An 18,011-nucleotide genomic window follows, 5' to 3' on the forward strand; every position below is an offset into this window, starting at 1 on the left:
GCATGAGAACATGCTGCACACAAAAAAGCAGTGAATGTTACAAAGTGGGAACAATACAGAAAGAGTGGACATCTGTGAGTTGAACACTGGAGAAAGACTGTCAGACTTGTCTTGCTATCACCTTTCTCTTTGACATTGGGCAAGTTGCAGAAATCTTGTAGTACTTTTTTTCTGGAGCTATTTAGCTGATCTGAGTGCCTCTGGAGGAAGGAGGTCATCAGTAGGTTGTCAGGTCCTTGATATTCTCAGGTGGATGATAGTATAGAAATGCAAATATTAGTTTCTAGTTAAAAATAACAAGTGTTAAATCATGCTGAAGTCACACTGGACACAAGGATACTTCTAGTACTGTCTGTTCTCTTTCACTGCACCAGGTTGTTCAAACTAGGGATACTTATTTTAGGATGTATTCCAGTGGAAAAAAATATATACTTTGTTAAAATACCTCGTGTATTTTAATTATCTCCTTTCTTTGAAAGAACTTCAATGTCTTCACTATGATTTATGGAAGAAAAATTCAAATTATTAGCTATTTGTTTTGATATGAGCAGTGCTGAGTGCACACTGTTAGATCTGTCTTGTCTAGAAAGGAAAGTTGCTAGCCCATAGTCTTAGCAAAGGTGGTTTTATTTGATGCAGGTAACACAGGTGGGTTAACCTGGCTATGTTTGTTCAAGGAACCAAGGAAAAGGCAGGAGTGCAAGGCAAACCTAGTCCTATTGCATGAGTTTCAAACTTGTGCTGAAAATAGCAAGGCTTAGCTTTTGTCTCTTTCTTTACAGTTTATGTGAGCTGGCGTCTCTCATCTAACGCCATTGACTTCAGCTTATTAGTGAAAATGTTTCCCAGAGACTGTCTCCATAACCCAGAGGCAAAGCATCTCAGTGCCAGCAAGGGCTTAACAATGAGTAGAAAAACTTTTTTTTTTCTAGAAGTAGTGGAGCAATTCTTAGGGGAAAAAAGCAGCTTCTTAAATCCAGTAATAAGTGAGCTAAGTCTTAATTACTTTAGACTTTAATGATGACCTTCCTGTTCTTGCAGTCTACTCTTTGTCATCTTTAAGCCATACATAAAAGATAAGCCTTAAATTGACTTTAAAAGTGCTTTTACAAAGTTAAAATGCAAATTTCTTGTTTAAAATATATGCAGATTTGTTCTGCTAGAGTTATTTCATTAGCTAAGAATTAATTTTGTTATTCAGCAAAGGGAAATATGCTGTAGGAGAAACTGTACCGTGTTCTATTCTAGATAAGCAGATGGTTTATTTTATAACAACAATTGAAATATGTTTTGAAAGTGCTGGAAAGGAAAGTGATAGCAAAACTATTTCGTATTTGTTTGCTGAACAAGCAGTGTTTTCAAGTCCTCTGATGAATTCATACCAAGATGCTTCTGAGATGGTACAGTTTCTCAGTGGAGTCTTGGTGAATTCCTGAGCCTGTTGTTAATTACAGTTCACATCCCAGAGGCATTTAAAGGTCAAGACAAGGCAGTTTCCAAAGGCATGTTGAAATGTTATCAGGCTGTTCATTACATTAAATGTTCATTACATTAAATGTTATCAGGTGGTTCATTACATTTTCCTCTATCAGCTCATTTTGTTCATCTCACTGTAATAAAAATGTAGATAAAAGTCTGTATCAAACTTCTTTTGTTTTACTTTTTTATTATTTCTTTTAAAAGCCTTAATTTACACTTACTCTGGTTTTGACCTCTCTTCCTACCCTAACCCTAACCCTACCATTTTGTCATCTGATGTAGCTGGTTCTTGTTTTAAAGTACTGAAACATGGTGCCTTAGAACCCCCTTCCAGGTAGACTTCAGACTGCTCCCAGAGCAAACTAGTAAGGGTCAGTTGTCCAGAGATGACCTGGTCACAAGCCAGACTGGATGTTGCATGTCCCTGTGCACAGCAGCCAGCTCTGGAATGGGGGAAGGTCAACGAGACCTGTGTACAGTGACACCTCAGTAGGTTTGGTGTAAAACTGATGCTTGAGTGGAAACACAGTGCTCACAATTTCTTTGCAAAAGCACAGATTCTGAATAGCTGCCCACAGCGTTTCCACAATCACCAAGAGGAATGCTGAAACCTACCTGGATATTCATGAGCATTGTCAGAGCAAACGGGAACTCAGCAACATGGAACCTGATCCTGAATGTGACTTCTAAGAAATTTTTTTTATCAAGGCCACCAACTTTTTTGCTGAAAGAAATCATCTATACAACAAGCTGCAGTCGCTATAGCAAAGTAAACCAAATATCAGCCCAGCAAATATGGTACCTTCTTTCTGTGGGCTGGCCTTCAGCTAGCTAATTTATCAAAATAAATAGTTCTGTGATCGTTAGAGTAGCTAAAGGCCAAGATAATACAAATCAGAAAAGAAAGCAGTCAAGTGCTGAAAACCAGAAGCCAAACACCCAGCTTGGGGTGTGTGTAGTGAAGTACATAATCTGTGTCCTGACAGTAAACAAAAATTGGTTGAAATTTATGTGCCTGTGTTTACAGTACTCACGCAGTCAGTTCCTGTACCTGGTGCTGTGTGTATCAGCTGTGAGTTCTTCCTCAGGTTGTCACCCACACACTGTGTAGATGTAAAGGGTTCTAAGCAGGATGGATTGCAAAGCCCTTACCTTCCTGAAATAAGCTGCCTGGAGGTACAATTTGCCTCTCATGTAGCATGTGTTCAGACCACATGAGAGCCTGCTTATATATGGTGCTGAATACCCCAAGGCTTAGAGTCCTCAGCCCCTTGCACTGGCTTCTGCAGTTATTCCCACTCATGTTTGCAATTCCTCTGTAATTCCTCTCCCTTGAAATCAAATGTATTTCAGTTACACCCACAGGAGGAGACATTTTTAGTTATCTGAGTGTGTGAGCATACTGGGAAAGATGAGCTATTTAATATTCAAACCTTGGGCTGACCATGGATGGTATCAGTGCTGCCTCACAATAAACAGTTGTTTAGTCTGTTTTGCAGGCATTCTTTCGCTGTCTCTGCTCAGAGGATGTAATGCCTGAGAACAAGGTCGCCTGGGAATAATATGGCATAAAGGAGTATGATTCCAAACATCCGGGCAGAGCAGGGATAAATCACTGTCCAGTTAAATGCATCCCTTGCAGAAAGAGGCAAGGGCAGGAGACTCTTAAGAGCTCTTAAGAGGGATTCCAAACCTCAAGGACTTTATTAAATCTTCTGTTTTAAGGGCTTTCTGACTAAAGGAAGTTTGGTGCTGACACCCAAAGCTGTCACCACAGCAGTAGGTTGCTGAGGCCGTATTTTGGAGAGAATCCAGTTCAGTGTTGGGTCTTTCTTTTGACTCCCTTTAAGGTGACATCCTGCGCACCAGCCTGGTCTCTTAACCCTGCTTTTGGATCAGCTGAAAGAGCTGGGTAGACCCTTGAAAGAATTAAGATGCCTGTTCGATAGCATGGCTGTGAAGGTGTTTAAAAGGCCAGTTGAAGGCTTAGATTTCAGGAGGACAGTTGTGGAGCTTTTTAGTGGTCTCTGTCTGGGGTAGAAGAGGTTCTCTTTATCCTTGTCTAGGAGCACCTGGAATCTTTAAACTTGTTACTGTAGTTCTTTCTGTATGTCCAAGGCAGCTGACAAGTCCTGTTTGCTGCAAAACTGCTGTTGGTGTAGTAAAGCCATGCCATCAGGTGGTGAGAGTGGCTGCTGACCAGAAGGGTCCTGAATGTGAGAACTCCTTTTAAAATGGAGTATTCGGCTTTCCCTCCAATAAATGCATTTTTAGCAGAATCTGAGAGGTTGGATCCAGAGTGCTTCAAGTGTCATCATCGAGGGATTAAAACAGAAGCCTATATGTGGCCCCTGAGGCAGGATGAGCAAACTAACATTTCTGGGTTTAGGGGTTTTTCTGCTTAAGCAGTAGCATGGGTGTTGGTTTTTCAACTTTGTTGTTCATGAAAAAAAAGTAGGAAAAAGTAATGAAAAAGAAGTAATAGAAAAGTCAGAAATTCGTTCAAAGTGCACCTTTGGCAAAATACATTTGGCTGCTCCTAACAGCACCGTTTAAAGGGAGAAAAGTATGCACTTTTAAAAGCTGGAAATCTTGATGATGCTCTACAGCTTTGTCACTCTCCTCTAACTTGCCTAACCCCGCCAGCGCACAGATTTTATGGCAGCCTTTCCTTTGCGAAGCAACGAGGCTTTGCATCTATTCCTCCCCTCGCTCCAGGATGAGAACAGATTGCCTCCAAAGCTGTGCCAGGCTCGGAGAGACGCTGCTCCATAAGCCGGCGGGAGAGGCTGATGCTGCTCTGGGAGAAAACCACGTGCCTGCCGGGAACCGCGCCTGGAGCTGCTTCCAGAGCATTAGCGCAGTTATGTAAACAGACCGTGTCTGCCGCTCATTAAAGAGCAATGGGGAAAAGAAAGGACAGTCCTACTTCAGCGGCTGCCGAGGGGATATAATTGTAGAGTACTTTGGGAAAATTACTGCTGGGAAGAGGAAGTTGCAGCCTGAAGCACAAATATGTAAGTCAGCCGGTGAATGCAGTGCAAGCATTGCATGTGAAGAGCACAGGCTGGAGAGTGTTAAATCTTACACAAACTCCCCCCAGCTCTTCCTTTGGTTGTGAGGATCATTTTCTGTGCCAGTAGGGAACAAAATGACGTGATTTAAAAACCCCTGAGCAGACAAACAAAAAAAATTGCAAATGTTTCAAGGGCCCAAGCAGCAGCTACAGTATAAATACCTTAATGAGATAAAAGGGAGGCTGTATATGAAGCATCCCTGATGAGTTTTAATCCTGTAAGAATAAAACAAAGCCATCAATCATCCGCTTTGTGTTGAAATGTCCATGCTTCTTATGCTGTCCATCAATTCAACAGTGGTTTGTGGATATTGCCTTACAAATAAATAAATAAATAAGATACACTTTGGACAGAGTGGAACAAGCTATTTTTTGTTTATATAATGATCTGTAAATCTCAGTACTCCTTCATATGTTACAAACACCACCATGTTCACGGGAAAGGCACGAATGCAGTTTAAACCCAGTCCTTTGAAAAGTATTTTTGCCCCCTCCTTTCTCACACTTTCCCTCACGCAGTGGATCAGGCCTTTGTACTTGTGCTGGTCCGATTCGTCTGTTTGCATGCGTGATTTGATGACATCCATGGGAGTAGCTAATCCCCAGGCCAGGACTCCAGCAAAACCACCAGCAAGCAGCACAACGAGAAAACCTGCAGGAGAGAGTCAAGGGAGAGGGGCAGGTCGCTTGCGTCTCATTCAGCTACAACCATCTCAGATTTGTCAACAGACTTTGGTGACTTTCATGTTTTTCAGGAGTTATTTCATGCAGCTCTTGCAATTGTGTGTTTCCAATGGTCTCAGAGAATTTTTGCACACATAACGCTTTGAACACCATGTGAACTAGATGTGGTACTCTAGATGTGTGTGAGAGCACTCACACCCTCATCAGATGGATCTAATTTTCATAATCCTCAGGGAGATGCTGTTTTGCTGAATGTTACCTATTCAGTCTTTTCTCAAAGCGAATAGTTGCTTTTTGGAGCCAAATCGCAACTAAGAACCTGAAGTGTCTTTACCTTCTCCACCTGGACTTTATATTCAAGCTCTGGACTGACCTTTATCTGAGCTCCATGATGGGTCCCAGGAGCTTTGTCCATGTTTCATTCCTAATTATCCTGTTTCTGCATTAACAGAGTTTCATATCCACTCTGGAGGCACCAGAGCGTGTGGACAGAACCCCTCCAGCAGGAGGAGGAGGAGCTGCTCAGGGACAAGGTGGGGCCAGTGAAACCCTCACATGCAGGCTGCTGGCACCAGCCCTGGGGCCAAAACACACAGGGCAACCCCTCGTGAGGATCTGGGTGAGGTTTTATAGGTACTGGGTGATGTTTGCCCAGAGCCTGGTTTCTGTCTTAGTGTGGGACTAAATAAGCCATTTTTGCAGGTAATGCCAGATGCTTTCCGATACCTACCTGGTTTATTTCTCCCATCTGGTGTGAGCCAGTCGCACACAGCAGAATAGGAAAGGAAATATATTGCAGAAGCAGAGCAATCCCTGCAGAGTAATGCAGAACAGCCCTTGTAGAGACCCCCAAAACCTTCCTCCTTGATGATAACCTTCAGACAGTGCAGAGACCCTCGGTACTTCGGCTTGGAAGCAGGCTGATGTGTGATGGAAGGGTGTGGGTTCCTCTGAGTCTGCATCCGAACTTTGGCCACTTCGCTAGGGTTTGTCAACACAGCCTGCAACACCAGAGAATGGTATTTTAACCCTCACACTGAAACAGCTTTTGGATCTCCCTCGTGTAAATCCTTGTCTCCCAACTTTTCAGGCAATAATATTGCCTGTGAGTTCCAGCAAGCTCCAGCCTCCTCCTCTCTGCCTGTGCTGTTCCACCCAGCAGCAGCAGGACACGTGTGTGAGGTGCACTGGGCAGAGAGGAAGGCAAGGCAGGAATCAACACAGGATATTAAATATGTGTAACTACTTGCTAAACCAGATGGGTGTGGAAAGGGGATGTCCTCAGCTATAGGGAAGCATACATCAGGGCTCTTATTTGTATCTGTATTTGAAGCAAGACCATCTAGACTATAAAAAAATTAGCCCGTGTTGAGTCACTGACTGCTAGGAAGCACCTAGAAACCTGACCATCTGGACTGCTCTGTAAGAGGATTGTGACCTGGCACACATTTCTGCCCAGCATGCCATCGGCGTGAAGGGAGGAGCTCCACCACATTCACAGCACCTGTAGATGCTCACCCTCATCTGCCTGTGGAAAACTGCTCCCAGACCCAGCCTGGCCTTCCTGTCTGAGGATCCTGCACATTTTCCAGGCAGCATCACTTCTCAGTGGTACCTCGTTGAGTTTTAGGTCCTGGCAAGGCAACAGCGTGCTCTGCCCATTCCGGCAGCGATGCCGTGCCAGGCTTGTGCAGCCGCTGGGAAAGCACTGACCCGTGCTTCAACTCAGAATTATGTCTTTCTTACATAAACACACCATCGCAGCCACTTGGGGAGTTTGCTATGTTGTTTTTTCTTCCTTGTTCTGCGTTTGCTGCCAAGGTCTGTGTCACTTTAATGGCATGCTTTAAATGTCCTGGCGCTCCAAACCAAATCCAGCACGAGCTGCCCAGCAGGACTCGGCCACGCCACGGAGCTGACCAGTGAGGGGGCAGTGTGAGCAGAGCATGACCTCCCCTGCAAAAACAAACCCACCAGACTTGTTGCAGGCTCCCCTGGCCTCCCGGACCGAAAAAACATTTCCTGCTTTTCCAGCCGCCTATGTTTGTGAACAAGATCTCTTGTTGCGCCTTCCCCGTGGGCTGTTTACCTACCCGGGAAGCGCCGGCAGCAGCTCCAGCAAGGGAAACATCCAGCTTGGACGGCTTGGCATCTGCAGTCCCGTATCGCAGCTTGCAGATGGTACAGAGGAAGTTTTTGTATGCGCCAAAGGAAACAGAAGAAACCGCAGATACAGCGAGGACTGATGCAGTCACACCTTTGTAAAATCCCGGGACCTCGTGGGAAGCAGAGGAGAAAGGTGACTTTTAAGAGTGAATGGCATGGGAAAGCATCTGCCCAAAAGCACTGGCTGTACATTGCTGAATCAAAACTTACTGCCGCCTTACAGCTCATCAACCAAGCTAAATTTCACCCTGACCCCTCTCCCAACAGATGCTCATATGCAGCTGGCGCCCATCCTCCCCAAACGGACAGAGGCAGCTCTGCTTCCCTGAAACCGGGCATCTGCAACTGGTATCAGCAACTCTGGTGAGAGGTACCTACCTTTTCTCTCCTGTATGTTTCCTGGACACAGTGCCAAAATCCTCTGTAGTGGTTCTCAGTCTGAATTCTCACCTAGGAATACAGGGACAACTTTAAAATGCAGATATCAGATTAAAAAACAAGTAAATCAACAAATGCCATAGCAGAAAACCAGATAATTAACCATAAAATAGCATCACCAAACAATTTAATTTTGTTTTTCAAAAGACAAACAACACAACCAAATCCAGTGAGATATGCAGATGTAATGCAGATAAAGCATTATCATGGGACTAGTTTTCTGAAAAGCAGGGAGAAAACAAAAAGGCCTCTTTGTTTTTGTTCTATAGTCAAGAAATAAAGCTCCAACACATACCTTTACTGTGTCCAGTGGATAACCCACGGCTGTGCTTAGGCCACCTGAAACAGAGAGTATGTTAGAGATGGTTAACAGCTCATGTCACAACAGACCATTTCACCCATCACAGAAGGGCACTGGGGAATAGCAGAACACAGCTCCAGAGCCCAGCCATGCTTGGCACCAGACTTCTTGAGCTCCAGTAATGATGTTTGAGCCAAGAATGACAGAGAAAAATGCACATTTCTCTGTGTGACCAAGGCACACTCAGAGGAGGAAACAGAGTATGGGAAACTTATCAGGGAGGAACAAGAAGATGGAGCAAGATGAGACTGGGAGAAACACTGAGAGCACTCCCCCATGAAGGCTGAAGGGAGGATATTGGGGTATATTTGTTTCCTCTCTCAGCTCAGGCACTAAAGCATCTTCGGACTATGACCAAGCCTCCTCATGTGAGGTGCAAAGCATCCCCACCCAGACAAGAGAGTCTGGAGCAATTTTGGTTTTCTATGTTTGCTTTGGAAATATAAGGGAAAAAATAAAAGCAGCAGTCACAAGGATGCCTATAAAAGAGGGGTAGTCCTCACACATTACAGATTCTCAGCAACCTCTCTTGAGGACAGGAGAGGTTCTCCTGGCTGCCTCCAGAGACTGCTATGTCCTGGCTGAAGCCTGCAAAGCACATCTACAGCCCTGGGTGAGGAATTCATGAGGCATTTGGGACCACAGCATCATGCTGGAGTAGGCCTCTGAGGTGCATTTCCTACCAAGCACTGCTTCAAAATCAGATCAAGGAGCAAAAGCACGGGTATTTTGGTGTCCTGACAGGCTGGTGCCGGAGCTCTGCGGAGAGACCCTGCTCCCGCAGCCGCTCAGGGCTCGGCGGGATTTGGGGGCAGGGAGGGATTCGAGCTGGGGGTGTGCAAAGGCAGCGGCTCCAGAGCCCGTCCAGCACGGCCAGCTGACCATCACTGACAGCATGGCCAGAGCCCGGGGCCGGCTCAAGCCTCCACCAACACCCACACTCACTCCTAGAGCCTTAAAATAGCAGCTGGGTATGTATTAATCCTCTGAGACAAAGCTACTGCCTTAATGGCAAGTAAGGGGGGCTAAAGAGCTCCAACACGGATTTCTCTCGGTTGCAATAACAAATAGATCTGCCCCATGTCTGCCCTCACCTCACTGCATTTCTCAGCTCTGAGCTAAGTGTTATCAGGTACTAAAGGTGCTTTCCAGCAAACTTCCTCCCAGTACACCACCTGCCAAGTCACCTGAAAGGAAATCAGGCTGGAGAACGATGGAGCTGTATCCACGTGAGTTATTTAGACAGAGATCAAGTTCACACAAGTGCTGGATGAGCCCTTCAGGCAGCCAGGCATTCAGAGATACAGGGCATATCTGGTGGCTCACCTGTTGAAAACTGCCTCTCACTGAGTCCTTCTTTAAAAAAGAAAAATTAACACCCAAGCTACTTGAAAGTGTGTTAGTTGCTCTGGGCATGTTCATCTATGATTACATGGCTGCTTGAGAGCTCTGGAAAGCTCTCCCATGTTCTGGAGAAAAGCAGCAGCTGCTGTTGTGAGTCACCAGGAGACAAACCCAAAGTGTATTACTCAGAGGAAAACCACCAACAGCATCTTTCTTGCAGAAAATTGAGGTTTGTTCCTCAAAAACATCTATCAAACCTGACACCAGATAAACAACAGTGAAGGGGGAAAATGGGCCAAGATGGAAGAGAGAGAATGATAGAAGAGAGAGGGCAACGGGGAATACACAGGTGATAATATGGCTTGAAGAAGCAATGGCTTTGTCCAAGCAGAGAGTGACAATGCACAAAGTCATCTGGGGACACCTGTGCTGTCCCAGGTTCCTGGCCATCGGCCAGAGTAAACATGGGCACTGCCAGCCAGGGAAGAGCAGCACATAAGTCAATGCCAGGATGACAGTGCTGACCTCAGAGATGCAGTCCCCCAGCCCAAGCACCCCACCTCAGCTGGGAGGGTTTGACAAATCTCATCATTTTCAGAATTTCTGATCCTTAGAGGAGATGGCCATGGTGACCAGATGCTGGTGACACAAGGGCACCATGCACAGCTAAGTCCTGGCTCACTCCACTGGCTCAGGAAGGCAGGAGCTTTGGCTCATGCAGATCATATACCAAGGATGATTTGGGTCAGTGTTTGACAAGAACCGACCTCCCTTCTGGAGAAATCGCCCTGTTCACACATTAAGATGCAAAGACAGCAGCCCAGCAGGTTGCCCAAAATAGACTGTTTCAGCCCTAAAGGCTCCCCATCACCTTGGTTCCAGAGGACCAAACATCTCCACTTGGGAGAAGACCATAAAAGTAAATTTTTCACTGTTCCCAGCAAAAATGTGAATTCCTCAAACGTCCAAATAACCCAGCCTACCATGAACTGTGCTACTTAGGGGCACAAAGCAGTCCAAGCAGTTGTCAGAGCTGAGGAGCTCAGCCAAGTCTATCAAAGGCTGAGGAATGAGGGCTCTGCACGCTCTCACACGGTATAAATAGCCTGGGACTTAGATAGCATGACCCACACGTGCCCCGTCTGCACAGCAGAATCCAAGAAGGCCAGCAATGAATAGTGGGCATGCAGGAGAGGCTTCCTGTGGGACTCCTGCTGAGTAACACTGCATCAGCTGCGACAAAAATAAATAGCAAAATCAGGTGAATTACCTTTTTTTTTATTTTAGTGAGCCATTTTTATGCCTCCTTTATCTCAGATATTCCCAGGCATTGAGCAAAGGTTACAGCATGCCCTACACACAGAGTGGACAAAATGGATCACTCACAGTCACTACACAAGTCAGGTCACTCTGAGCAGGCAACTCAAATAAGGAGAGATGCTGGTGGGGTGGCAATCACCAGGGAGCAAGTGGCAGCTGTACAGAGCTCACCAGGCTGCAACAGCTCTGAGCTGTTGGCAAACCCTTCATCCAGGGAGAAGCAGGGATCATTGTCCATGCACTGGATGGTCAGACAGCAATTTTCAAAAACCTTTGTTTTGTGCAGAATTGGGAACATCAGTGCCCCAGACCTTAAATGAGCTGAGCTTCATTCAGTAACATGACCCCAGCAGGAGCTGTTTTAGCTGTAAGGAGAAGACAGCATGTTCCTTCTATAGGGGGATTATTTTATCTGCCCTTGGCCTGCATGTAACCTCCCAGTTGAGGGAAAGCCCAGTCATGCTGCGGACCCTGCTGCTCTACCTCGGCTTCACTTGCCCAAATCTTTACTCCTGACGTAAGAGTCAAGTCATCCTGCAGTCATCAGCAGCCCTAGTCAGCAATCCCCATCCCCTGTCACGGCCCAGGCTGCTGCTGTAGCAGGGCTACAAGGCATGCATGGGATCATAGGAAAATTCAAGTTGAAAGGGACCTTAGGGGGTCTCTAGTCCAACCTCCTGCTCAGTTTTACTGGCCAGGAAGGACTGCATCCTAAACATCCAGCCACATTTGATGGTTATAGAAAGTCTGCACAGTCACTAAGCATGTTCCTCTCGTGTTTTTTCTGTCTGGAGCCGTAGTAGATCACTGTTGCTTGGGCTGAAGATGCTGAGTTTATCTCATGGCCACAGAATCCATTGCCCAGAGGTGATGCACAGTATTTGTGCAGCTGCCTGAGGCTGCCAGAGGCTGGATCATTACATGGAATTCGAATGGGCATGACCTCTGCTGTTTCTCAGATTTGCTTAAGCCGTGCTTTCTCCAAGACACTGAAAATAGATCTGGGTCACAAGAATGTAATTTACTAAACAGAAACTCTTATTTCCTATGTTGCCTTGACTTGCTTGATGCGCTTCAGCTGGATTCATAGACTCCTTAGGAACATGAAAACTGCTTCAGCTCTAGCAAACATAAACCACAAAACAGGCTCAGCACTAAAAACATCCCAGTTCTTGCAGGAAAGCTGTCGAACCCCAAGATCTGTCCCATGTGAGGGTAAGGATGATGGCCCTGAAGCCCTGCCCAGGTATCTCCCATGTGTCTATGGGTGAGGTCCCACCTCTGTCAGCCAGTGAGAAGTTGCAGTATCCCTCCTAGAAAAGCTCTGAGCTGAACATAAAGGACAGGACGGAAAATCTTGCTCTCTTATGCTGAGGTCAGTAAAGTGCCTTACAACAAGGGAAGACTTTTCTGGTCCCAGCTGGATCTCCACAGCCTGCATCCCCTCAGGCTGAGCCTGTGTCCAGGGCACCCATGGGAGAGTCTTGCTGCATGGCCGGGCAGAACATGATGCTGGCACCTAGACAGGGGGTCACAGCACAAACCCTGGCTTTGCGTGGGAGCTGGGACAGGAAACCAAGGTGAATGGCCATGTTTAAACTGTTTTCAGCTCTCCATGTTCCCTTGCAAAAGAAGTTTGTCCTTAAGTGACCTGTCTCAAACTGTGCTATAAAAGCAAAGGAGTCCAAGCAACAAACAGAGTTGTCTCTGCCCCACCATGAACGTGAGTCTCAGAGGAGGTTTGGTTAATCCTTTTGGGATGGACATCCTGTTGCCAGCCCTAGCACAGGGCTTCCTTCTCCACAAGGTTCTCTGAAGTCAGGAGGGAAACATGAGGAGAAAGACAAGCTACCATGGAGGGGCTGGTTATATCCCCCTCTCTCATGAAGGGTGTCTTTCTGAGCAGGGTCTCCCAACACCCCAGGAAGACCAACACCCCAAGCACAGGCACAACAGGCTCCTCCAGGGCTGGATGCTGCTGAGATGCCAAACTTCGCCCCACTTGCACATATTGGGTGATGAGCAATTAACAGGCACAGGGTAAAACTCAGCATGGTCCTTCCCAGGACAAGCACACCTGCAGCAGGACCACAGGCTGTTCCTGGTGAGGGGAAAAGACAAATTTCAGCAAATCTCAAAGTGAGATCTGACATGCAGGCTTGGGCTGGATGTCTCAGCCACCTGGCAGGTTTACCTGGCCTTTCTGTCAGTGGTGACCCAAAGGCTTTTCTTGTGGTATTTATTGCATATATTATCTTGTATACTCCACTAAATCTAGTGAGATTTCAGCAAAGAAATGAGACTGATGGGTACATTTTGTGGTTTAAAACAAAAATGGGTTTGAGCAGTACATGCTCTAAAAATGTCTAGAATTTAATCACACTTCTCTCCTGTTACTTTTTTTATATACAGCTAACCTACTTTCTCCCAGATCACAGCCTGCTGCATAGCTCGCCTGCACTGAGTTCACCGCCACAATTGCAAATATATCTTAACCTAAGATATTGCAGAGGTCATTCATCCAGACATACTGAATGCAATAAGAACACTGTGCTTCCTCCCCTCCTGTCTCACAAATCACATCCTCAGCCCCCCAGAGCCACCATCCCAGCAGCCTGCTGGGACGCCTAGATGCCAGACACGTGAGAGTTTCACTGTCTGGGCAATACAAGCCGGTTTGCATCCACACAAAACCTATTACATTCTGTCTCTTCCTATTAGAGTTTTACCCTGTCCCACTGCAATCAGACCCAAGGAGATTGCAGGCAATGACCTCAGCTGACCAAGCTGCAGCACTGCCTCTCCAGCAGCTCTGTGAACCTGTTCTGATGACATTTTCCATTTAATAAGGAAGAACACACTTTTAACAAGCAGTCCCCATCAAAAGGCTCTCAGTTCTGCTATTGAGATCTGCTCTTTAGCTGAACAAGAAGGAAACACAGCTATCTGCTTTCGTTAACAAGCACTAATTCATGTATTTACCTCCGATGGCCCCAGCAATGAAATCCATCCAGAGTCTGGCTGCTGCCTTAATCACCCTGCCCGAGCGTCAGGGAGCTAGAAGGGACGAGGATACCGGTTCAGTCTTCCCGGAGCCCTGCCGGTCCTTCAGAGACACCAATTTGCAACATGAATCACCTTCCTACAGGCTGCTCTTGCCTCTGGGGAGAGCCTTGTGGGTACTTGATGAATTTGTACACTGGTGGCAGAGCTGGGAAGCCTGGAACGGTTCCAGGAACACAGTGAATAAGTAATCCCATGAAGCCCTGAAATGCTGCGCCAGAGCTGCTGTTCCCAGTGCCCTTTTGCTTGGAAAGTCACAAGGGGTGGTGACTCGCAGGGTGAAGTTGGCTGTGAAGGGGCCATCCCCTGTTGAACTAACTAGCCCCAGAAGACAGCTTTGCACACTTGTTTGCCAGAGGACTCTGTTGGCCTGCACCACCGAGACGCTGCACCACCGAGACGCTGCATTGGTGGCTATTTACAGGATTCCTCCTCCCCTTATCCCAGCACACTCTTTCTCCTACTGATGGATCACACACCTTTTCCATTAATGAAAATTCCTTCTGCCTTTACCAAGCCATTTTTCTTACTTCCCGAACCCACAAACCTGACCCTAAACATCTACGTAGATCCCCATGGATTATTACCCACTCATTGTGTACACACATGGTGAACCCCAGAAATTAACCCAACCACATCCAGAGTATTTGCTTCTATTTCAGACAGCAGCATAGTTTTCCCAGCCCCTGGAGCAGCTCTCCTTCTTCACTTCTTGCTCAGTCTCCCAAGCCCCTTTCCAATGTCAGCTCCTTGCAGAGACACCCGCTGGTCAAGGGGAACCAAGAGCTCAAGGAAATGCCATACTGCCTGTTTTTGCACAACAGTCCCGTTACCAAAGGGTGCCTCATCTGCGTGTGGAAGGTTACACTTTGCCCAAAGTTGACCCTGAAAACCAAAGTCCTGATGCAATGAAGGGCTTGCCAAGCCATGACCTGAATTGTACCCTTCTTGTAGAGGTTTTCCCGGGTCAGAGCCAAGGCACATTGGCAGCAAATGGAAAAGAAAATTTCACGGCTGCTGCCCCCTAGGTCAGCTTTACAGGGGAGCTGAGGACTTTAGTACCCAGTGCTGTTTCCTGCACATTTCCCAAGAACCTATTTCTCACTGAAGCACATATTTTGGGGCTGCTGTGCCAGTGACATATAGCACAGCTTGGTGTGAGGGCACAGATTTCCTGGAAATCGAAAATGAAAGGATTTTTATTAACTTGCTTCCTGTGATTTCTTGTGCACCCTTCCCTGAATGCTTTCTATTCTGGAGAGAACAGATGATTCCAGTTTATCATGCAAGGATAGCAAAAACTTAAAACCAGAAGTAAAATATTATCTAGAGAGATAGCAATGTAGCTGCAAAAACACACTGGGTTATTCAGTAGCTCTTCCTTGTTATACCTGGTGTCCGTGCAGGAGTTATTAATGGTTCATCAGCGGTCTGCACATGTCAAGTGCACAGAAATTTGTCGTTTCCTCTTCTCCCATTGTCCAATTCTGCTGCTGTCCTTGCAGGACCCCTCCAGCAGCAGAACCAGGTGTGGGATCTGTTGTGTCAGTGACACACAGGGACAAGGACACAGTCCCTGTGGAGGGGCAGCCTGGGACGACATGGGGGGGAGCTTTTCTACACATCACAGTGACTGGTGATACATCAGCAAGAAAATAGAGGCTGGCTGGCATTTCACACTGGCTGACTAAAGCATCAGGGCTAATTAGTATTTTCCATGAAACATCAAAAGACCAATAAAAATTCCTACCTTCTTTAGCTGAGCTGAACAGCTCAAAGGGAATCTTCCCCATGAAATCCTCTGAGATCGTAAAAATAAACCCAACCCACCCAATCCCTTTCCTTTTGTGGAAGAAAATTAATCCTTTGTTTATTTTTTTAACCTCCATTCATGCCAATGCTTCTAGAAAAATGTCACTTGCTTTATATAGCAGGAATCTGACTCCATAACCTTTTGATAATGGTTTTGGTCACTTCAATGAGACATACCAGGTCAGGTTTTGCATTTGACTGGGATTGCTTTGCAAACAGAGGTGATTCAGAAGGTGTCCATCTAAAAGAAGAATGTTTTGGGGCTTGAACCGTTTCACCTTGTCCCACGAAGGTATCTCTGGGACAGCCAGCTCTGGAGGAGTGCACACACACAGCTACTTCAGGGACATCTGCCTCAGCGAGGGCTTAGCAGAGTAACACGAGCCCCAAGCAAACACAGTCACCACTACAGTACTCTCTGCTCCTGGTGTGCCAACAGGACTTAGGGGAAAATAGGATCCACTGCCATGCTCAGCCTGGCCACCACGTGACAGCAGCAAGGCAGGAGTCTCCTGGAAGAGAAGCCCCACACAAGGGTTCAAGTGCTCACGCGAGAGGAAATACTGAGGAAGGTGTAATCCTGAGGGAAGGAAACCCCATCTGAGAAATGAAGCCTGTGTTACTGCTGGCACGCTCCAAACAGCACAGACCAGCTCCCTGCCAAAGAGAGGGACCCTCAAGGCAGCAATTCAACTTCCATTACCAGGAGTCCTCCCAGAGACAGAGTCCTTGAAGTCTCACTCTTCTTCACACCTTGCTGAAGGAGCTTCCTCCTTCATCCCCTCTTCCCTAGATTTCAGAGATATTTCAGAGCCTTATTAACTAACCAGAACCAGGTCCCCCAGTGCTACAGGTCAATACAGTCAGTCCAGAAAATCCATCCCAAAGAAATCTTGAGTTATCAGGCATTTCTTCAAGATGAAATACAAATCATTCCTGTCCCACTTTGACACAGTGTCCAAGGACTACAGATCCAGAGATCACTGCTAGTCCAGCTTGCAAATAACCACCATGGTCCACATCTATGCAGGGAGGAGAGAAAGTGCCTGGTCCAAACCCAGGTGGTCTTCTGAAAGCAGGCCCTAGGAAATCACACACAAAACATGTTTTGAGCCTCCACAAGGGATAGCATTCCATGAGAAGTAACTCACAAGTCCTTTCCTTCAGTAGCCAACTGTTGAAGAGTGATTTGTTCTAAGTGGGCCAGTTTCACAGGTGATTTTGAGCAAGCAGAGCATTGAAAGTGCTGACAGATAAAACGACATCTCATGGTATGAAGCAATCTGCAGGAAATCATTAAACTGAGTGATAAAAAGTGAGGAAGGCCCTAATTTTGCCCAGTGTGTGATGGATGAAACACTCCATTTGCTTCACAGGAGGAGGCAGCTGTCTGCCCACCCAAGTAGAGAGAACTGTTCCATGGCAAAGCGGCAGCAGGTCTAGAGGACTGCTACAAGAGATGGAGCAAAAGGAAAAGGGGAGAGGGAGACTTTAGGTAGGCAGTCAGTGTTAAATAATATCATGTAGATGACACAAAATAGAAAGGGCTTCCCTTTACCCCTCTTCCTCCACAGCTCACTCCCAGGACATTAGCAACTCCACCTGTCCTGCAGAGCCTGTCCTCTTTCAACTCTGCCACGACCTGCCAGCTCATCCAGCCAGATTTGCTGAGAAAATGCTCCTTCCTCATTTCCTGCCATAACGTGCTGCATTTTCTATCCCGCCTGCGCTGTGCAATACCACACTAACATGCGTATCCATTAACTCCTGTCCAATTTCTTTTGGAAAAATCCTTGACTGGAGAGACTGTTCAAACAGCGTTACCCTGCTACGTCACCGGGCTGTTTGCACATTGCGTTACAGGAAAGAGTGACACCAGCAGTGCTGAGCTGGCAGAGCCTGGCACTTGGCTTGCATGGTGGGGGTGGAATGGGGGGTGGAACCTCCTGGCTCCAGCTGTGCTATGGATTTTCAAATCAAAGTGGCTCCTTGTCTTTTATCTCAGGTACTAAAGGAAAACCAATAATTCCAAGGACTCAAGCACTCACAGCAGGAATCTCACAGCAAAACAAACAGAAGCAGTAAGGAAAACACTCTGAGCACTGGCAACTTCATCAGGTATAAATGATACATGATTTCACCTCTGGAGAGCTGATAGAAGCTGTCATAGGTTAGCAAGCATAGTCCCGGAAGGGATGTCCTTGCTAAGGGCTGCTTACAGCTTCCTCTGGGACCTGATAGAACCTATCAGCTGGCCAGTTTGAATAT

The 18,011-nt window shown here is 46.5% G+C and overlaps 1 protein-coding gene and 1 long non-coding RNA gene across 6 annotated transcripts; one reads left to right on the forward strand and one right to left on the reverse strand.

The window, feature by feature from the left end:
• Positions 1-611: 611 nt before the first annotated feature.
• Positions 612-14,011, reverse strand: SLC25A47 (solute carrier family 25 member 47). Of its 5 annotated transcripts, none has more exons than XM_032112919.1 (8): positions 13,851-14,011; positions 8,139-8,182; positions 7,784-7,855; positions 7,333-7,515; positions 5,970-6,240; positions 5,059-5,207; positions 1,566-1,610; positions 612-1,524 (listed from the first exon to the last, which is right to left on the reverse strand). In XM_032112919.1, exons 1-7 carry the CDS (start codon positions 13,876-13,878, stop codon positions 1,608-1,610), a joined length of 750 nt encoding a protein of 249 aa, XP_031968810.1. In that variant the 5' UTR covers positions 13,879-14,011; the 3' UTR covers positions 612-1,524; positions 1,566-1,607. The 5 variants fall into 5 exon arrangements, with proteins under 5 accessions (XP_031968810.1, XP_031968809.1, XP_031968808.1 ...); XM_032112918.1 differs by lacking the exon at positions 612-1,524 and adding an exon at positions 4,718-4,771 and having other exon boundaries at positions 1,561-1,610; XM_032112917.1 differs by lacking the exons at positions 612-1,524; positions 1,566-1,610 and having other exon boundaries at positions 4,907-5,207.
• LOC116445849 lies at positions 7,452-17,970 on the forward strand. The gene is made up of 3 exons (XR_004240901.1): positions 7,452-7,538; positions 7,673-7,775; positions 17,749-17,970. It is a non-coding gene; the product is annotated as an uncharacterized LOC116445849 (long non-coding RNA).
• Positions 17,971-18,011: the final 41 nt, after the last annotated feature.

The sequence above is a fragment of the Corvus moneduloides genome, chromosome 6, assembly GCF_009650955.1.
Source record: "Corvus moneduloides isolate bCorMon1 chromosome 6, bCorMon1.pri, whole genome shotgun sequence".
Classification (NCBI taxonomy): Eukaryota; Metazoa; Chordata; class Aves; order Passeriformes; family Corvidae; genus Corvus; species Corvus moneduloides.

Excerpts from the sequence above, each read along its gene's own strand:
- SLC25A47 (XM_032112917.1), bottom strand. The coding sequence starts at position 13,878 with ATGGATTTCATTGCTGGGGCCATCGGAG. Across the intron at positions 7,516-7,783 it reads AAACATACAGGAGAGAAAAG|GTCCCGGGATTTTACAAAGG; the intron begins GTAGGTACCTCT and ends GCTTCCCACGAG. Across the intron at positions 5,208-5,969 it reads AGATGGGAGAAATAAACCAG|GTTTTCTCGTTGTGCTGCTT; the intron begins GTAGGTATCGGA and ends TCTCTCCTGCAG.